Raw genomic sequence first — 20,748 nt, forward strand, 5'->3', positions numbered from 1 at the left:
CTTAAACATGAAACTAGCAGATGCTGTGATGCCATTATGTTCCTTCAAGCTGACACATTACGAGAGCTTATGAAACCTTTAGCTTCTAAAGGAAATAAAGCACAATTAGAATAATGAATATTGTCTTTTGTTGTCTGGCTGGGCTACAAAATTGAAAGAAAAGATATGCTCGACTTTTACACTGAGCAGATGACATCACATAAGTAGCTGCTGTTGTGCTGTGGTGAGAGGGAAGCTAACATTATTAGACATTATTGGAATGCTGATGGCAATCCAGGGCAAGTCATGCTGGAGCAACTAGCTAGTCAACTGAACGTCAGACCTTGGTAAAGAAGACTAACAGCTGTAGTGTGTGTAAATAATTAACCAGATTCTCCTGAAATGGCTAGTAATTTCCGAGAAAGAGTTAGATGTCAGGAAAAGCTGTGTTCTCTGGCCATTGGGTGCCTCTCAGCTCACAACACGCTATGGAACAAATACAACTTTGAAAGCTGTCCTTAAGTTCCAGAAAGATTGGAGTCAAGGGCCTTTAAGGGATGTTAAGAGCAAGATGATTATGCACAAGCTGAGAAATAGTAACAACCATAGTCAAAGCATTTGCTCTCAAAATTCTGCAGTGATGTAATATCTAGGGCACAGCCACTGGGGTGAAAGCTTTCTCCAAGATAATAAAGGAAAAAGAAAATCCCTGTTTTCCAGTCTGAAGATAATGTGGAAATTTGTCTTGGAAGTTTACATGCACTGCTAAGTTAAAATCAAACACCTGTTTTGAAAACGTGATCGTTCAAAATTGGTGACAAGGAAATAGTCGTGGTTCCTATTCTTGGCTGTCACACCTTTCTATCGTTGAAGAATGACAGTGAAGAGTCACATAAGCAGCACATTTCAGGTTCTCAAAGCACTAGCATGAGTTTGATGGGGTGTGACCAATGTTTATGTGCACAGAGAATTACAGATTTCCCATCATTCCCCTGCCCAGGCGTCCCAGGCTCCGGCGAGTCTGATCCCCCAGCACAAGTTCTCACGCACCTTTGCTCCCGAGCTCTCTTCTCTACCATCTCCACCTGGCAAACTCTGACGGTTTAAAACCCACTTGAACTATCCCTTCAAAGCTGAGCCTTCCCGTTCTCCCATAAGCTGCACATTGTTCTCTTGCCCCTGCCCAGATGAGTGTTCAGGTGTCTGGAAGGTATTTACCATGTTTTAATTTTGTTTAAATATTTGTTGATGTGTCTCATTATCCTTCAGGCTTATGGACTCTTGCAGGGATTTTGTTTACCTTTGTATCCTCAGCTTTTAGTTGAGGGCTGAGCAAGGAGAAGATATCACACTTGTTTCTGAATGAGTAAACATTGGAGGGAAAAATCCCCAGAAGCGTGGTTATTTCTTGAGGTGGATGTAAATAAATTAATTAACTGGGCCACAGGCATAGCTAAATCCAGGACAGGAATGTGGTCATGGGCTCTGCCTCTCCATCTCTTGTCCCTGTTCCCTTCTGAGCACTGGCTTCATTCTTGGACAGGTTCTCACGCTGTGGCTGCAAGTGGAGGGATGTTGTGTTCTGATTGAGAAGCCAGAGATGCCAGTTCACCCTGGGCTGAGAAGGAGAAGGGGAGGAACAGGGTCTGAGGGTGTCTGAGCAGCTGCCTGAGCTGAGAATGAGGATTGTTTTTTCCCGCCTGAACAGAGACATTTATGTAAACTCATGCACTTTATAAGCGTCAGTAATGACCCCAAACCTTCTAGTTTACTCTTCAGGAATCATTTGATATGTCTCCTTTAACAATTCCCCCTTTTATTTGTAAATTACAAGTAGTAAATTATGACTGAGTAGTATTACATTTGAATAAGCCCTCGTCAAGGCACACTGAAGAACTTACAATCCAGGTGTAGAGGGGAAGATAATCATTTTATTTGTGGCTTTTGTTTTGAAGTTAGACTTCTTGAAGGTAGGTGGCATTAAAAGTTTTCAAATTGTTTATGTCTGGCATAAAGGGAAATGTAGGAAGTGCACATGGATTTATTTATGTACGTATTTCAAGTAGTCTAAAATTATTCATTTGGACTGAACTAAAGGTACCATTGTAGTGATTCACATAAAAGACTGTGTCTAGAACTTCAAGGATCATCCTGCTGGATTAGTAAGAATTTAAGACAATTTTATGTTGCAGAATCGTAACCACTTATCTACTACCTGGGGGCCAGAAGTGTTTTAAATTTAGAAATTTTTAGATATTAGAAATATTCTGCAGTTCATACTTTTTTTTTTTTTTTTTTTTTTTTGCGGTACGCGGGCCTCTCACTGCTGTGGCGTCTCCCATTGCGGAGCACAGGCTCCGGACGCACAGGCTCAGCGGCCATGGCTCACGGGCCCAGCCGCTCCGCGGCATGTGGGATCCTCCCAAACCGGGGCACGAACCCGTCTCCGCCTGCATGATGCAGGCGGACTCTCAACCACCGCGCCACCAGGGAAGCCCTGCAGTTCATACATTTTAACTGAAATATCTCCAGGAATGTCTACACCCTGTCATTTTTTTAAAAAATAGTAATTTTGCAGTGAAAAGCATGAATAGTCACACTAGGCTGGATAAATATAGACCAGAAATAATGTCATGCCAGTTCATGTCAGGGTATGCCATAAATGAATTTTCATGCCAAGTTTAGAAAAAAAAAATTTTGTGTTTTCAGAGCCTTTGTTTGTTTGTTTTTTTAACATCTTTCTTGGAGTATAATTGCTTCACACTGGTGTGTTAGTTTCTGCTTTATGACAAAGTGAATCAGTTATACGTATCTCCCATATCTCTTCCCTTTTGCGTCTCCCTCCCTCCCACCCTCCCTATCCCACCCCTCTAGGTGGTCACAAAGCACCGAGCTGATCTCCCTGTGCTATGCGGCTGCTTCCAACTAGCTATCTTCTTTACGTTTGGTAGTGTATATATGTCCATGCCACTTTCTCACTTTGTCCCAGCTTACCCTCCCCCCTACCCATATCCTCAAGTCCATTCTCTAGTAGGTCTGTGTCTTTATTCCCGTCTTGCCCCTAGGTTCTTCATGACCATTTTTCTTTTTTCTTTTTTTTTTTTAATTCCATATATATGTGTTAGCATACGGTATTTGTTTTTCTCTTTCTGACTTACTTCACTCTGTATGACAGACTCTAGGTGCATCCACCTCACTACAAATAACTCAGTTTTGTTCCTTTTTACGGCTGAGTAATATTCCATTGTTTATATGTACCACATCTTCTTCATCCATTCATCTGTCGATGGACACTTAGGTTGCTTCCATGTCCTGGCTATTGTAAATAGAGCTGCAATGAACATTTTGGTACATGACTCTTTTTGAATTATGGTTTTCTCAGGGTATATCCCCAGTAGTGGGATTGCTGGGTCATATGGTAATTCTATTTTTAGTTTTTTAAGGAACCTCTGTACTGTTCTCTATAGTGGCTGTATCAATTTGCAATCCCACCAACAGTGCAAGAGGGTTCCCTTTAATCCACATCCTCTCCAGCATTTATTGTTTGTATATTTTTTGATGATGGCCATTCTGACCAGTGTGAGGTGATATCTCAATGTAGTTTTGATTTGCATTTCTCTAATGATTAATGATGTTGAGCATTCTTGTATGTGTTTGTTGGCAATCTGTATATCTTCTTTGGAGAAATGTCCACTTATGTCTACTGCCCATTTTTGGATTGGGTTGTTTGTTTTTTTGATATTAAGCTGCTTGAGTTGTTTGTATGTTTTGGAGATTAATCTTTGTCCATTGCTTCATGTGCAAATATTTTCTCCCTTTCTAAGGGTTGTCTTTTCGTGTTGTTTATGGTTTCCTTTGCTGTGCAAAAGTTTTTAAGTTTCATTAGGTCCCATTTGTTTATTTTTGTTTTTATTTCCATTTCTCTAGGAGGTGGGTCAAAAAGGATCTTGCTGTGATTTATGTCATAGAGTGTTCTTCCTGTGTTTTTCTCTAGGAGTTTGATGGTGTCTGGCCTTACATTTAGGTCTTTAAGCCACTTTGAGTTTATTTTTGTAAATAAACTCAACAATTTCAGATTTTTCATCATTAGTGTATAGCAGTGCAAGAGATTTCTGTGCATTAATTTTGTATCCTGCTACTTTACCACATTCATTGATTAGCTCTAGTAGTTTTCTGGTAGCATCTTTAGGATTCTCTATGTATAGTATCATGTCATCTGCAAACACTGACAGCTTTACTTCTTTTTCCAATTTGGATTCCTTTTATTTCCTTTTCATCTCTGATTGCTGTGGCTAAAACTTCCAAAACTATGTTGAATAATACTGGTGAGAGTGGGCAACCTTGTCTTCTTCCTGATCTTAGTGGAAATGGTTTCAGTTTTTCACCATTGAGGATGATGTCGGCTATGGGTTTGTCATATATGGTCTTTATTATGTTGAGGAAAGTTCCCTCTATGCCTACTTTCTGGAGGGTTTTTATCATAAATGGGTGTTGAATTTTGTTGAAAGCTTTCTCTGCATCTATTGAGATGAGCATATGGTTTTTCTCCTTCAATTTGTTAATATAGTGTATCACATTGATTGATTTGCATATATTAAAGAATCCTTACATTCCTGGGATAAACCCCACTTGATCATAGTGTATGATGCTTTTAATGTGCTGTTGGATTCTGTTTGCTAGTATTTTGTTGAGGATTTTTGCATCTACGTTCATCAGTGATATTGGTCTGTAGTTTTCTTTCTTTGTGACATCTTTGTCTGGTTTTGGTATCAGATGATGGTGGCCTCGTAGAATGGTATCAGATGATGGTGGCCTCGTAGAACAAACAAATGAGTTTGTTCCTTCCTCTGCTATATTTTGGAAAAGTTTGAGAAGGATAGGTATTAGCTCTTCTCTAAATGTTTGATAGAATTTGCCTGTGAAGCCGTCTGGTCCTGGGCTTTTGTTTGTTGGAAGATTTTTAATCACAGTTTCAATTTCAGTGCCTGTGATTGGTCTGTTCATATTTTCTATTTCTTCCTGGTTCAGTCTTGGAAGGTTGTGCATTTCTAAGAATTTGTCCATTTCTTCCAGGTTGTCCATTTTATTGGCATATATTTGCTTCTAGTAACCTATCATGATGCTTTGTATTTCTGCAGTGTCAGTTGTTACTTCTCCTTTTTCGTGTCTAATTCTATTGATTTGAATTTTCTCCCTTTTTTTCTTGGTAAGTCTGGCTAATGGTTTATCAATTTTGTTTATCTTCTCAAATAAACCGCTTTTAGTTTTATTGATCTTTGCTATCATTTCCTTCATTTCTTTTTCATTTATTTCTGATCTGACCTTTAAGATTTCTTTCCTTCTGCTAACTTTGGGGGTTTTTTGTTCTTCTTTGTCTAATTGCTTTAGGTGTAAGGTTAGGTTTTGCATGGAATATGTTTTTCATCCCCTCACTTTCAGTCTGTATGTGTCCCTAGGTCTGAAGTGGGTCTCTTGTAGATAGCATATATATGGGTCTTGTTTTTGTATCCATTCAGCCACTCTGTGTCTTTAGGTTGCAGCATTTAATCCATTTACATTTAAGGTCATTATCGATATGTATATTCCTATTACCATTTTCTTAATTGTTTTGGGTTTATTATTGTAGGTCTTTTCCTCCTCTTGTGTTTCCTGCCTAGAGAAGTTCCTTTAGCATTTGTTGTAAAGCTGGTTTGGTGGTGCTGAATTCTCTCAGCTTTTGCTTGTCTGTAAAGCTTTTAATTTCTCCATCAAATCTGAATGAGATCCTTGCTGGGTAGAGTAATCTTGGTTGTAGGGTTTTCTCCTTCATCACTTTAAATATGTCCTGCCACTCCCTTCTGGCTTGCAGAGTTTCTGCTGAAAGATCAGCTGTTAACCTTATGGGGATTCCCTTATGTGTTATTTGTTGTTTTTCCCTTGCTGATTTTAATATTTGTTTTTTGTATTTAATTTTTGATAGTTTGATTAATATGTGTCTTGGCGTGTTTCTCGTGGATTTATCCTGTATGGGACTCTGTGCTTCCTGGACTTGATTGACTATTTCCTTTCCCATATTAGGGAAGTTTTCAACTATAATCTCTTCACATATTTTCTCAGTCCGTTTCTTTTTCTCTTCTTCTTCTGGGACCCCTATAATTTGAATGTTGGTGCGTTTAATGTTGTCTCCGAGGTCTCTGAGACTGTCCTCAATTCTTTTCATTCTTTGTTCTTTATTCTGCTCTGCAGTAGTTATTTCCCCTATTTTATCTTCCAGGCCACTTATCTGTTTTTCTGCCTCAGTTATTCTGCTGTTGACCCCTTCTAGAGAACTTTTAATTTCATTTATTTTGTGGTTCATCACTGTTTGTTTGCTCTTTAGTTCTTCTAGGTCCTTGTTAAACGTTTCTTGTATTTTCTCTATTCTATTTCCAAGATTTTGGATCATCTTTACTATCATTATTCTGAATTCTTTTTCAAGTAGACTGCCTATTTCATCTTCATTTGTTAGGTCTGGTGGGGTTTTGCCTTGCTCTGTCATCTGCTGCTGTGTTTCTCTGTCTTCTCATTTTGCTTAACTTACTGTATTTGGGGACTCCTTTCACAGGCTGCAGGTTAATAGTGTCCATTGTTTTTGGTGTCTGTCCCCAGTGGGTAAGGTTGGTTCAGTGGGTTGCGTAGGCTTCCTGGTGGAGGGGACTAGTGCCTGTGTTCTGGTGCATGAGGCGGATCTTGTCTTTCTGGTGGGCAGGTCCACGTCTGGTGGTGTGTTTTGGGGTGTCTGTGGCCTTATGATTTTCGGCAGCCTCTGTCCTAATGGATGGGGTTGTGTTCCTATCTTGCTAGTTGTTTGGCATGGGGTGTCCTGCACTGTAGCTTGATGATTGTTGCGTGGAGCTGGGTCTTGGCGTTCAGATGGAGATCTCTGGGAGATTTTCGCCGTTTGAAATTACGTGGAGCTGGGTGGCGTCTTGTGGACCACTGTTCTGATCTTGGCTCACCCACCTCAGTGGCACAGCCCTGACGCCTGGCTGGAGCACCAAGAGCCTGTCCTCCACATGGCTCAGAATAAAAGGGAGAAAAAATAGAAAGAAGAAGATAAAAGTTATTAAAATAAAAAATAATTATTAAGAAAAAAAATTTTAGTTAAAGAAAAAAATACAGACAGAATCCTAGGACAAATGGTAAAAGCCAAGCTATACAGACAAAATCACACAAAGAAGCATACACATACACACAAAAAGAGAAGAAGGGAAAAAAAAATATATATCGTTGCTCCCAAAATCCACCTCCTCAATTTGGGGTGATTCGTTATCTATTTAGGTATTCCACAGATGCAGGTACATCACGTTGATTGTGGAGATTTAATCCGCTGCTCCTGAGGCTGCTGGGAGAGATTTCCCTTTCTCTTCTTTGTTCGCAAAGCTCCCGGGGTTCAGCTTTGGATTTGGCCCCGCCTCTGTGTGTAGGTTGCCGGAGGGCGTCTGTTCTTCGCTCAGACAGGACGGGGTTAAAGGTGCAGCTGATTCGGTGGCTCTGGATCACTCAGGCCGGGGGGGGGGGGGGGGGGGGGAGGGAGGGGTGCAGAGGCGGGGCGAGCCTGCGGCGTCAGAGGCGGCGTGACGTTTCATGAGCCGGCGGCGTGATGTTGCACGAGCCGGCGGCGTGACGTTGCAGGAGCCTGAGGCGCGCCGTGTTCCCCCGGGGAAGTTGTCCTTGGATCACGGGACCCTGGCAGTGGCGGGCTGCACAGGTTCCCGGGAGGGGAGGTGTGGAGAGTGACCTGTGCTCGCACACAGGCTTCTTGGTGGCGGCAGCAGCAGCCTTAGCGTCTCATGCCCGTGTCTGGGGTCCGCGCTGATAGCCGGGCTCGCGCCCGTCTCTGGAGCTCCTTTAAGCGGCGCTCTGAATCCCCTCTCCTCGCGCACCAGGAAACAAGAGAGGCAAGAAAAAGTCTCTTAGCTCTTCGTCAGCTCCAGACATTTTCCCGGACTCCCTCCCGGCCAGCCGTGGCGCACTAGCCCCTTCAGGCTGTGTTCACGCGCCTGTCCTCTCCCTGCGCTCTGCCCGAAGCCCGAGCCTCAGCTCTGAGCCCCGCCCGCCCCGGCGGGTGAGCAGACAAGCCTCTGGAGCCGGTGAGTGCCGGTCGGCACCGATCCTCCGTGCGGGAATCTCTCCGCTTTTCCCTCTGCACCCCTGTTGCTGCGCTCTGCTCCGCGGCTCCGAAGCTTCTCCCTCCGCCACCCGCAGTCTCCGCCCGCGAAGGGGCTCCTAGTGTGTGAAAACCGTTCCTCCTTCACGGCTCCCTTCCACTGGCGCCGGTCCCGTCCCTATTCTTTGTCTCTGTTTTTTCTCTTGCCCTACCCAGGTACGTGGGGAGTTTCTTGCCTTTTGGGAGGTTTGAAGTCTTCTGCCAGCGTTCAGGATGTGTTCTATAGGAGCAGTTCCACGTGTAGATGTATTTCTGGTGTATCTGTGGGGAGGAAGGTGATCTCCGCGTCTTACTCTTCCGCCATCTTGAAGCTCCTCCTCGCCTTTTGGATTTTAGAATTTAATTTTTATTTTTATTTTATACATTGGACTAGGTAGCAGACCTAGCTTATACTTTTAACTTCGGTAATAGGATAAAATTTTAAAAATTCTTTTGGAATATAACAATTTTACTGATATGAAAATGGCTGCGCCATTGGACCTGACGCAGTGGTGAGATGAGAAAGCTGTGTGCTTGCTGACTTCAGAGCTAAGACTTTTTCCTGCTTAGAATGGCTTGGCTTGGCACGTTGCGTGTCTGGTGCGTTTACATGCCTGTGCACATGTGCATGCTTCTTTATATGCATATCATCTATTTATTTGTTGTTAACCGAAGGACGGGCGGCCTTGGAGGAGGCGGAAAGCCTTCTGTAAGGTTTTGTCAGCGGTTGTGATGCTTACAGGCAGCAACTGACCTTCTCAGCAAAGATCTGACGTGATTTTGCTTTTTGTGGGAGTATATTGATTTTCTTTCTCCTGATAAACTTTGCACACCATCTAGAGGCTTTATTAACACCTTATTGAGAGAAAACAAACATCGTTGAACATGATAGCAGACTCGTTAACTTTCGAGATTTTGTTTACTTAGGTGTAACCTAACTTTACAACTGGCATTGTTAAATTAGCAAAGTCTACAAGTCTTATACAACCTAACAAGTTGCATAGTTATTTTATGTCCAAGCTTATATAATTATTTCCTGGATTACCTAATATAAAGGGAGCCTAACGCATCGGCATGAAAACTGAGATTCGCTAATAATAAGGCACAGATGCGCAGGTCGTGGCATGGCTCATTTACAGGTTTTTCTTATGTGCCAGGCAGAGAGTATGGTAATTATGCTCATTTGTCATGTTTTAGCTTAGAGAAAATTAAAACTATCATATTCACATTAATAATGAGATTTCTGAATGGTTAATGAGACTTAAAACTAGCAGTTGCTTCTTACAAAAGAGTCTGCAGATAACCAAGTGTGGAACTGTTGGAGCTGGCAGGCTGAGGAGAGACGGACTGAGGATACTACGGACAGAATTTCTAGGCTCATGAGAGACATTTAGATTGATTCTAAGTGACAGTTTGTCTGTTGTAACTTGGTAACAGCGAGGACCTCTTTGATAGGGATGTAAGATGCTTATTACTAGTTTTCTCATAGATAACAATGCCTCTGTGTCCTCAGTCCCTCTTAGTTGAAAATTTGGGTGGGTAATCTTTTGACAGGTTTATTATTTAGTGTAAATATTTATGTATTTTTATTTAATACATTTTACAGAACCGTATCTGAACGTATCATTTTTCCTTTTCTGGAGGCTGATTAGAATATGTCCCCGCTAACAAGCAGTGAATGTTGAAGACTTTTGACTTGGCTTTGCCTCCTGACAGCGCACCAGCACGTGCTGGTGGCGTTCAGATGCACCTGCCCTTCCTCTCTCTGCTGGCGCGTGGCTTGGACAGGCAGACCCCCTCTCCTTGTTTCAGGCGGGCTTTCCCCAAGCACAGCCTGGTGAGAGATAGGAGGGTGGAGAGAGGGCAGAGCTGGGATGTTTCCCCCTTTCTCTTTGGGAGGGGTCTTTGGCAGGGGCTGCATCTTATCCATCCTCCCACCTACCCCCGTCCCCCAGTCCCCGGTGATTAGATCACCCTGTGCTAACGCTGCTAATGGCAAGGAGCTTCCTGCCCTGGTTTAGTTATTCTGGGTTTCCACCACCTTTGCAACTAGATCTCCGTCAGCATTAAATTCTCTCAACTGAACTAACTGGTATGGGCCCTGCTTCCCTAACTTGACCCTGACCCATGCAAATGGCCAGTTACTTCTTTAGTACAGACCGTAGATCCACTGTAACCTTATAGTGAAAACTGTCCCTTTTATTTTATCAAAGGAAAGATAGATTGCCTTTGGGGGATATTAACTAAGAAGAAGTTGGAGACTAACATGCGATTTAACTCTTTGTAAAGAGAGACCTTTTTTATGTGGAAAACATGTAATTGTTAAGCAATATCTATTAAAATTGTTATTTTAAGAAGTTCGATAAAAGTTGTTTGAAGTTTCATGATGGAAGAAGTCAGGTCTCACTGCTGTTTTTTCAGGTTTATGAAACTAGATTGTGTTTGAGACAAGCAGGGCTTGCCAGATGGTAGTTGTAAGTTATTTTTATAGAAATTTGGAACACATTAATTTGTGTTTAGAGTTGACGATTAGCTTCTGATTATATAAGTTTTTATAAATTGGGTTCTTGGTATTAATCCAGTTCAGATTTTGCTGGTTTATTTATTCGTTTCCATACTTTTCATTTTCCCCTTTGTTGGAAACACTGGCAGTGTCTTGAGTCACGTAGCAGAATGGAATGAGGAGAAATAGGTAGCTTCCAACAGTTGAACTGTTCACAGGTCTTTCCCTTCGTATAACATTGCTTTTTATGGGCGTCATTCAGCCAGCGGGCTAGGCCTCTAAGATCTGAAAGGAAAGGATGAGTGGGTTATGATAAAATACGAGGCCTCAGTGAGAATGGAAGGAAAGAATCGTAGCCTTGTCCACAGAAATGGCAAAAATATGAGTATGTTTCTAAGAACTTAAAGAATATAACTCTGTTATATTTTGGATTTTCTCTTTAGTATTAATAAGGTGAAAAGCACATTATAGTACTAAATAGCATTTAACAGGGTCACATTATAAACCCAAGCACATTTTTTAAGGTCTTACTCTGGGATTTTTTTTTTTTTTTCATTTTTTAAAATAGTTCACACTATCATTTGGGGAAAAAAAAAATCCTGGCCAATTAGTGTCATAGACTTTAGCTCCATAGCTAATTAGGGCCTCCCAGAACCGAGTATATGGATCCAAGAGAAGTGAGCCAGCCAGTGGGAACTGCAGCTCCTGGTTAGGTGCAGGAATTCATTTCATTTAATGGGACTTGATTTGTTTGGTTTTCTTTCTGGTTTTTTGTAGCTGATTTTACCTGTGAGATGGCGTTTGTGAACGATGGGTGGGTCCCTTTGAGAGTCTTTATTTAACCACATAAGGATCCTATATTTCCTTCACTAGAATTGACAGATGTCCCTCCCCGCAATGAGCAAGAAGTTTTCTCTTCTGCACCCATAGGGGACTATATCCCTGGTGATATAGCAGTAACTTTGCTTGTCAAACCCGGCACCCACTGGAACTAGAGTAATGCCACCTCAAGCAGCCAGGCCCTGGGGCGCAACCACTGTCATCTGGCCCAGAGTGGGCTGTTCCCTGGGTCTTTGTGGGGCTCAGCTGGTGTCATGCCCCTGATGGCTAGATCTCACGGTGGTGTCAGCTTTCTGACCACACTGCTTAGACCCTGGGTAGAAGATTTTTCTGGCTTTGGCATCCTTGATTTTTTAATCTGAACAATCAAGAGAAAAACATCAAACATCATAGAAAGCAGAATTCGTAGACGATTACTCCAAAAGAATCATGCAGCTGTGTGAGAGGACAACTCTACATAAGCAAGTTGAAATACCCAAGGCAGAATTTTTCAGCAAGGGTTTTTTACTTCTGTTGTGTTTTGCTTTATTGTTTGTGTGTTTTGAACGCAGCCTGCAAATATCAGAAAGATTTTGAAAGTGCTAATAACCCATTGATTGTGTAGGACAGGAAATGATCAGATCGTTCCGCTGATTAGTCTGTGGGAAAAGGTGTTATTACTATTGGCAGACACTTCTCCAGGGTTCTCTCAAGTTTCTGCACAACTTGTGAGGGAGCACTACCCTTTTTTTCTGGATAATCTTTTCAAGGAAATTGTATAGCAAACAACCTGGAAAATAATGATAGTATCTCTCTCTAGAGTAAAAGGTGGACCTGCTTATTGTTCAGTATAATAAACACAGTGTCTCCCTTTAGGACAAAGGGAAAGTTGGCTTACAGGTCCTTATAAAAGATCTGGGTTCCCTAAGCTCAGGGTCCTCAGCTGTGATGCAGAAACCCCCCATCTAGCTTGGCCTGGCCACTTCATCTCCTGGGAGTTGGGATGCAGAGAAACTGACATAATCATGATGTCCATACTTCATTCTGCCTGGGCTCTGAGCCATGCAGTTTTTTTGTCTCATGTCTTCTGCCAGCATCCCTGAGACGGTCTGTTAGCTTGCAAGCTGGGCAAAATCTCGGACCCTCCACCAGTTTTGCTACTCTAGCACCAGAAAAGAACCTCCTTTCATAAAAACTGGTGGAGAAGACCCGGAAATTCACTGATGACTGATACATATTTAATATACAGAGTTGGTAATTTGTATTTTAATTCTATCACGCCATGTGAATTACTGGAATTTTCCAAACATTTGTAACTTATTATAGCATTGTTTGTCAAATCCCTACCTCCATTAAAAAGGATTTTGGCTTTTATCTGACTTTTAGCTGGTGTTAGAGCAGTATGTGATTTGTTAGCTGAATGTCTACCAGTAGCTTTCTGCAAGCTAAGAAAAAATATAAATACTATCTGTCTGTATATGAAATATCTTCTTGATAGTCCAGCCAACTCAGCCATTTTGGAGGAATTACTTTTCGTTTTGAGTGAGCATTTTTTTCATATCTGCAAAAAGCAGTCACAGCTAGCTCTGTGTATTTCACAAGGATCAGTCATGTCCTCCAGACGTCTTGTTTTGATAGTCAAGGTTTGCCTTAACTCTTTTTCATAATACCCTTGAACTGACCTTTGAAGGATGTATATCATTTCAAAAAATTGAGTGAAAAGGGTGGCATTCCATGTTAAAAGAGAAAACAAAAACAATCAGTATGATTTCCATGCTGCTTCAAGGGAAGCCACGTTGGACTTTACAGACATGCCTGACGGGCTCCCATCAGCTGCACTGCACACCCCACCCATCATAGCAGGACTGTTGGCACACCCTCATCTTCTGGGCTGAGGACTGCAGGCTGGCAGGTTGGCTGCTCTGTCACTTGCCCCAGGTAGGATGGGTTCTGGCTAGCTAGCAGCTATACCATCTGGAATTGATGAGACACTTGTTCTTAAGAACAGCCTGGGTTCCTAACTCCTGGCTTGAGGACATTTCTCTGCACACTCCAGATTTTTAAGAGTAACATATTTTCCCTGAGACATGACATTATTTTCACATGTGATAAGCGAGGTCTGCTACAGCCACTGTCTTCCGAAAGAATAAGTAGAGTTTACTCCCCTTACCGCTAATGTTGCTGTAACTCAGTGGTTCTCAAAAGTGTGGTCCGCAGAGCAGTAGTAACAGCATCACCTGGAAACTTGTTGGAAATGCAAATCCTTGGCGCTGTGTCAGAACACCTGGGGTGGCTCCCAGCGATGTCTAGTTTAACAAGCCTCCTGGGTGATTCTGATGCCCATTGGACTTTGACACCCACAGGTGTGGCTCACTGTGTCTCAGGTCAGAGGAGGAGGAAGTTAGTTTGGTTACAAGCAGGGAAAGGACAGATTAAGAGTGGTGGTGTCAGATGTATAAAGAAACACTGGTAGCATTTATTAAGTAAATCTATTGATTTTTTTTTAATTTAAGAAAATATATCTAATGCTTGTCCTGTATACTGTTAGGATACAAATGTGAATAAGACATTCCACAGATATCTCAGGGTCTTTTGGTTGGACAATCTGTGCCTGCAGGCAAAATCCAATTTGCTACATGTTTTTGTAAATAAAGTTTTATTAGGACACAGTCACATCCATTCATTTGCATATGGTCCATGGCTGCTTTTAGACAATAATGCAGAGTCGAGCAGTGCAACAAAGACCATATGGCCCGCCAAGCTGAAGACATTTAATATATGGTGCTTTAATAAAAGTTTGCTGACACCAGGTCTAGTGTTAAAAGGGAAAATACTTTCTATATCCCAGTAGTTATACACAAATGGAGCTGAGGATTAAGTGTATATGCAAGGGTTCTTCTGTCCTCCAGTGTTACATTTGTACAGAAGTTTTGCAGTGGCACACAATTTAGCTTCAGGGATGTTATTACCATGGAAGCTGTACAGACTGTTTGACAAGAAGCAGAGTACTTACCTGTCAAACACTTTGGTGTGTGAGAGGGAAAAGGGGTATGTGAAAAATACAGAAATAACAGAAGATGAAAATCAGAAAAACAAAAAATATTTTGTTTGAGAAGGGAGAATATTATCAATCAAAAGATGTATCTTGGGAATTCCCGGGCGGTCAGAGGTTAGGACTTCACACTCTCACTGCCCAGGGCCAGGGTTCAGTCCCTGCTTGGGGAACTACGATCCCACAAGCTAAGATAAAGGAGTGTGTGGCAGGACAGGGCTGGGAAATGAACTAAGAAGGAAAGAGGTGCGGGTTTAGAACATTCCTAACTGCCTGGCAGGGTGGGCAGGTGAGACTCCCAGGGAATCCTGGGATGCCAAAGGGGGCAGAACGAGGGGAGAGGCACACTCTGCTCCTCCATAAGCCTGCAATATTAGCATGCTTATCAATAGTTGAGATTGCTGGATTTCTTACCCTGCACTATATTCTTGCTGCTAACTGACCAACTGTGCAGTGATCCTGTAGAAAAAGCACTGAGTTTCCCTTTAAGAAGCCTGGGTTACTTCCTGGATTCACCTCTGACTGTCTGACTTTGGGCAAATCATTTCGTGGCTCAGGGTCTCCTCTTCCTCATTTTCGAGATGCTATTTCAGGCTTCCTCCTGCATCCACACTGTGTTATTTTACCAGACTCACTTCTCACCGAGTGGTGAGCTAGGGGCACACACAGAGTGTTCCCCCAGCAACCTGGCTGAAAGAGAAAAAGAAGAAAAGACTAGCAGACAATTGGACCCTTCTAAAAAGAGAACTTGTTGAATAGTTTGGCACAAGGACATTAGTTTCCCTCAAAAGAGTTGATGTTGATTTATTTCAGACTCACACCTAATGATAGATCTCTTCTCTTCCTGAAGAGATTCTTTACTGTGAAAATGTTTAGAGGGGGAAATGGCCAGCCGGATTCCATGTCAGTGATCGTATTTCTCATTCTTTCAGGAATTTTTCTTTAAATGTGGAGCACACCCGACCTCTGACAAGGAAACGTCAGTAGCTTTGAACCTGATCACAACAAATAGTCGAGACATCACCTGCATAACATGTATGGACATCAGGTAAGGATCTGAAAACACTGTCACTCTCAACATGTGGCTTTCTCAACGTGTCTGAAAACAATAGGTAATTAAAGTAACTTTTTAATTTTTCAAAGGAGAAATCGGAAACATTTTTCTATAAGTCAGAATGCAGCCCACCAGCCAGTATTTTAGAACCTTCCATTAAAGTTGATAAAGATGGCATTAAAATATGTAGTGTTGATCATATTATCTTACTAGGAGCATTGCCTCTGTGTTTCCTGCTGTTAAGCTGTGACCTTTATATTAATAACTCACAACATCTTTCTAAGGAAATGAACCACCTCCCAGATACACAAGGAGACAATTGCTGGAAAAATAGTATTGTCTCCTGCAAGAAAAATTTTCCTGTCATTATTTTTTGGGGGTTTTATAAATAAAAGCTACTGTATTCATACACAGTTAGATTTAAGTGTGTATGTGTAACTAACCACTTGATTGAGTAAGGCCCCCTCTCATATCAGGCAGCAGAGGAATGCCCTCTCTGTAGGTTAGAGAAAATGACTATTTCTCCTTATGTTGACAGATTCATACATAGGGATGTCATTAAAGCCTGCATGAGGACACCCCAATATTCTGCATTTGTATTTTGCTGATTGTTGTGTTTTTTTCTTGTTAATGCTTTATTTTTTATTTTAGAAATAATTAACTTAAAGTGTTAGAAATTCTATCCTCATGGTTAATAAGATTTTGGTTTAATTCTTTCCAGTATCTTGGGTATGCCTGAACATTTGCATGTCTGTATGGTGCGTGCGTGTGTGTGTGTGTGTGTGTGTGTGTGTGTGTGTGTGTGTGTGTGTGTGCGTGTGTGTGTGTGTGCTATATGTAATTGTATTGTATATAGAGTTTTGTATGTGGCTTTTTCCATTTAACATGGTAGCATGATAAGATTTCCGTGTCATGGAATATTACATGAAAACACATTTTTATAGGTACCTAAGATTCCATCATATTGTTGCTTTAATTTGCACTTCCCTGATGACATATGATGTGGAACATCTTTTTATACGCTTATTTGCTATCTGTATGTCTTCTTTGGTGAGGTGTCTGTTATGGCCTTTGGCCCATTTTTTAATTAGATTGTTTTCTTTTTGTTGAGTTGTAAGTATTTTTGGTATATTTTGGATAAGTCCTTTATCAGATGTGTGTTTTGCAAATGTTTTCTCTCAGTCTGTGGCTTGTCTTCTCATAATCTTGACATTGTCTTTTGTACATCAAAAGTTCTGAATTTTAATGAAGTCCAGCTTATCAATTATTTCTTTTATGCCTTGTGGCTGTGGTGTTGTATCTAAAAAGTTGTGCCATGACCAAGGTCATCTAGGTTTTCTCCTATGTCATCTTCTAAGAGTCTTATGGTTTTGTGTTTTATATGTAGGTCTGTGATCCATTTTGAGTTAATTTTTCTGAAGGGTGTAAGGTCTGTGTCTAGGTCCATTTTTTGCATGTAGATGTCCCATTTTTCCAGCATTGTTTGTTGGAAAGAATATCTTTGCTCCATTGTATTGCCTTTGTTCTTTTGTCAAAGATCAGGGTCTATTTCTGGGCCCTCTGTTCTGTTCCACTGATCTCTATGTCTATTCTTTCACCAACACTACACTGTCTTGATTATAGCTTCATAGTAAGTCTTGAAGTCAGGTAATGTCAGTCCAGCTTTGCTTTTTCATTCAATATTGTGTTGACTATTTTGGGTCTTTTCCTCTCCAATTAAACTTTAAAATCAATTTGTTGATATCCGTAAAATAATGCTGGGATTTTGATTGGAATTTCATTGCATGTATACATTGATTTGGGAGGAACCCACAACCTGATAATATTGAGTCTTCCTACCCACAAACATGGAATACCTCCATTTATTTAGTTCTTCTTTGATTTCATCAATCAGAGTTTTGTAGTTTTCTTCATACAAATCTTATTTCATATTTTGTTAGATTTATACCTAAGTACTTCAAATTTCAGATGCCAATGTAAATGGTGTTTTTATTTCAAATTGCACATATTCATTCTTGGTATATAGGAAGGCAATTGACTTTTGCATATTAACCTTGTACCTTGCAACCTTGCTATAAGTGCTTATTATTTCCAGGATTTTTTTGTCGATTCTTTTGTATTTTCTGCATAGATGATCATGTCATCTGTGAACAAAGACAGTTTTTTGTCTTCCTTTCCAATCTGTATACCTTTATTTCCTTTTTTTGCCTTATTTCATTAGCTAGGACTTACAGTATGATTTCGAAAGGAATAGTGAGAGAGCACATCCTTGTCTTGTACCTGATCTTAGTGGGAAAGTTCAAGTTTCTTACATTAAGTATGACATTAGTTGTAGATATTTTGTTGATAGAGTTTATCAAGTTCGGGGAGTCCCCCTCTTATTCCTACTTTACTGAAAGTGTTTATCATTAATGTATGTTAGATTTTGTCAGATTTTTTTTCTGCATCTATTGATATTATCATGTGATTTTTCTTTTTAGTCTATTAATGTAATGGATTACATTAATTCATTTTTCAGTGTTGAATCTGCCTTGTAAACTCTAGGATAAATCCCATTTGGCCATTGTGTATAATACTTTTTATACATTTTTAGATTTGATTGGCTATATTTTGTTGAGAATTTTTCTTCTATGTTCATGAGAGATATTTGTCTGTAGTTTTCTTGTATTGCCTTTGTCTGGTTTTGATATTAAGGTAATGCTGGCCTCCTAGAATGAATTAGGAAGCATTTATCCTGCTTCTATTCTCTGAAATAGTTTGTAGAGAATTGGTAGCAAGGTACGAATTTTATTTATTTTCGTGCTTACAAACATGTACTTTTGTATAAAAAGAGATCGGCATTTTTCATCTACCTTCTTAATAATAATTCTCTCTTTTAATGATTCTTTACAAGTGTATAATAACATATTCAAGGAACTCCAATGCCATTAAGCTAATTTTTTGATCTAGCAATGTAACAATCTCTTAAGCCTTCAGTTTCCTTATAAAATCCAAGAATTGAAGTAGGTAAACTGTAAGGCTCTGACTGGTTCTGAAGAACTGCAAAAGGTAGAAACAATCCTTGTTCACAGCCTATAAATCAATAGTATCATTTGAGAAAGCACTTGTTTGTGGTCCTGTCTTCTGACAGATGCAGAAATAAAAAATGAGGTTTTCAATGATACTGGCCTCCAAATGACACATATGTGGTTGTAATATGTAGAAAAATGTATAAGATAAATGTGCTATTCATTTCCAGATGTTAGGCTTAAATTTTAATTCAGGTACGTGATTTGTGTCTTTTGAGTTTATATTGTATATAAAATATTTTCCTGTCTCTTAAAGATAAAAGCGAACTATTTGAGGGCTAAAACGTCCTGAGGTTTTGTGTGAGCCATCAGGTTCCCATCTGCCATCCAGCCTTGCGGTCCCCACTCCTTATTTACAGTAGTGGCTTGATCTTCATCCAATTGAGGTTATCAGTTGATAGTCTTAGGTTTATGAGTAAATAGTGAATGGAGCCAAAAGCAAAAACTTGAGCCAAAACCAGAAATTACAGCACTTGAAGGTATAATAGCTGTGCTGTTAAGTATTTACAATAGAAATTATATCAGAAAGGTTCAACACATCCCTGGATACCTCAATTGCACTCAGGAATAACAATATTCAGCCACAAAAAAATGACACGGGCAATGCCAAAGTAAGATTGTATTCCTTCCCCAACCAGTGTGTATATCTTGGGGCTCACCCTGATATCAGGTAGCTTTGGGGAAAACAGTATTTCTGCACCATGAATCTTACTTTACAGAATGAGCCTTCTTAAAATTTAAAAATATAAAATTTGAAAACATAACAAAATAGAAAAATTATTACCATGATATCATTTGGCAAAAAGAAAAAAATCACCACCCTCCTTCCCTAGCTTTGCTTCTTCTAAAGCTTCCTAGTGCGTCCCTGTACTTTTCACCTTTATTCATTATTCCTGGTTTCCAAAACCGAAGACAGAGTAAAAAACAACCATGTTTATAGTCAAAATTTCACCTTCCAGAAACATGTTCTATAGTCCACTTCCCAGTAGGACATTAAATCTAAGAAGCACTACTACCTTGTAATTTTCCTTACCTCTTCCAATAAAGTCTTATGTTTCGACTTTCAATAAAGTCTTATGTTTTCTTATGTTCTATAGTCCACTTCCCAGTAGGACATTAAATCTAAGAAGCACTACTACCTTGTAATTTTCCTTAACCCTTCCAATAAAGCCTTATGTTTTCGATGTCATTGTTGTTTGATATAAATGTTTTTAAATAATTTTCTTGCTTTCAGATTTGTGTTAAGGTTCATTCAGCCTACTGGAGCAATGCCTTGGATTGCGCACTTAAAAGATTTACTTGGGCTTGGAGATTAGTAAAGGTTTATCTGAAAGTCTGTTTGGACTTGTTCTTGGTGTTCCTGGGGGAGAGTGATTTGACTATGATTTGATAGTATTTTGGTATGAATTCATTTGTTGATTTAACAAAGAGAGATGAGAAATGGGTATCTTAGTTATGTTCCCTTTGAATGCATTTGTTATGTCTACGCTTCTCTTGTCAATTCTATATAGAAGTTCCTTTTATGTTGCTTAATGGCTATCTTCTATCAGCTTTACCGTTTCTTGACATTTTGGTGTCAGATGGAAACGTATGATTTGATTCATCATCAGGCTCTGAAGAGCATTGTGAGAGACTACAGGTATACTCACATAGGATTTAACTGAAATCTTTTTTTTTATTGGAGTATAATTGCTTTACAATGTTGTGTCAGTTTCTGCTATACAGTGAAGTGAATGAGCTGTATGTGTACATATATCCCCTCCCTCTTGGACCTCCCTCCCACACTCCCCCACCCCACCCATCTAGGTCATCACAGAGACTTTTTCAGTAAGTGGCTTTATTTCTGTAATGGAAAAATCCTTGAAATTGTGTGTGTGTGTTTGTGTCATAGCAGCAGTGATATTCTTTGAGCATACAGATCTATATATTTCTCCTATCTGACCCAAATAGTATGTATACTCCTAGGTAATGTAACATGCCAGGAACAAAAAATACTTCCCTTTAAGTATGGGAGTATCTTGGAGTGTCCATCTTACATAGCATTCTAGAGAAAGGTAAATCAGAATACCAAATTGATAGTAGAATAAACAGGAGTACCTTCTATAG

General features: G+C 40.2%; 1 protein-coding gene across 6 annotated transcripts in view; it reads left to right on the top strand.

The window, feature by feature from the left end:
• LOC132530597 (E3 ubiquitin-protein ligase parkin) overlaps window positions 1–20,748 on the top strand; it is a 1,420,256-nt gene that overhangs the window by 717,704 nt on the left and 681,804 nt on the right. For all 6 annotated transcript variants that reach the window (XR_009543830.1, XR_009543829.1, XM_060167843.1 and 3 more), the window contains exon 6: window positions 15,453–15,568. Coding sequence is in view for 4 of the 6 variants with exons in the window: in XM_060167843.1 (XP_060023826.1) it covers window positions 15,453–15,568 (116 nt within the window). In the remaining 2 variants the exon portion in view is untranslated. The remainder of the gene's footprint in view (window positions 1–15,452; window positions 15,569–20,748) is intronic.

Source organism: Lagenorhynchus albirostris, chromosome 12 (genome assembly GCF_949774975.1).
Source record: "Lagenorhynchus albirostris chromosome 12, mLagAlb1.1, whole genome shotgun sequence".
Classification (NCBI taxonomy): Eukaryota; Metazoa; Chordata; class Mammalia; order Artiodactyla; family Delphinidae; genus Lagenorhynchus; species Lagenorhynchus albirostris.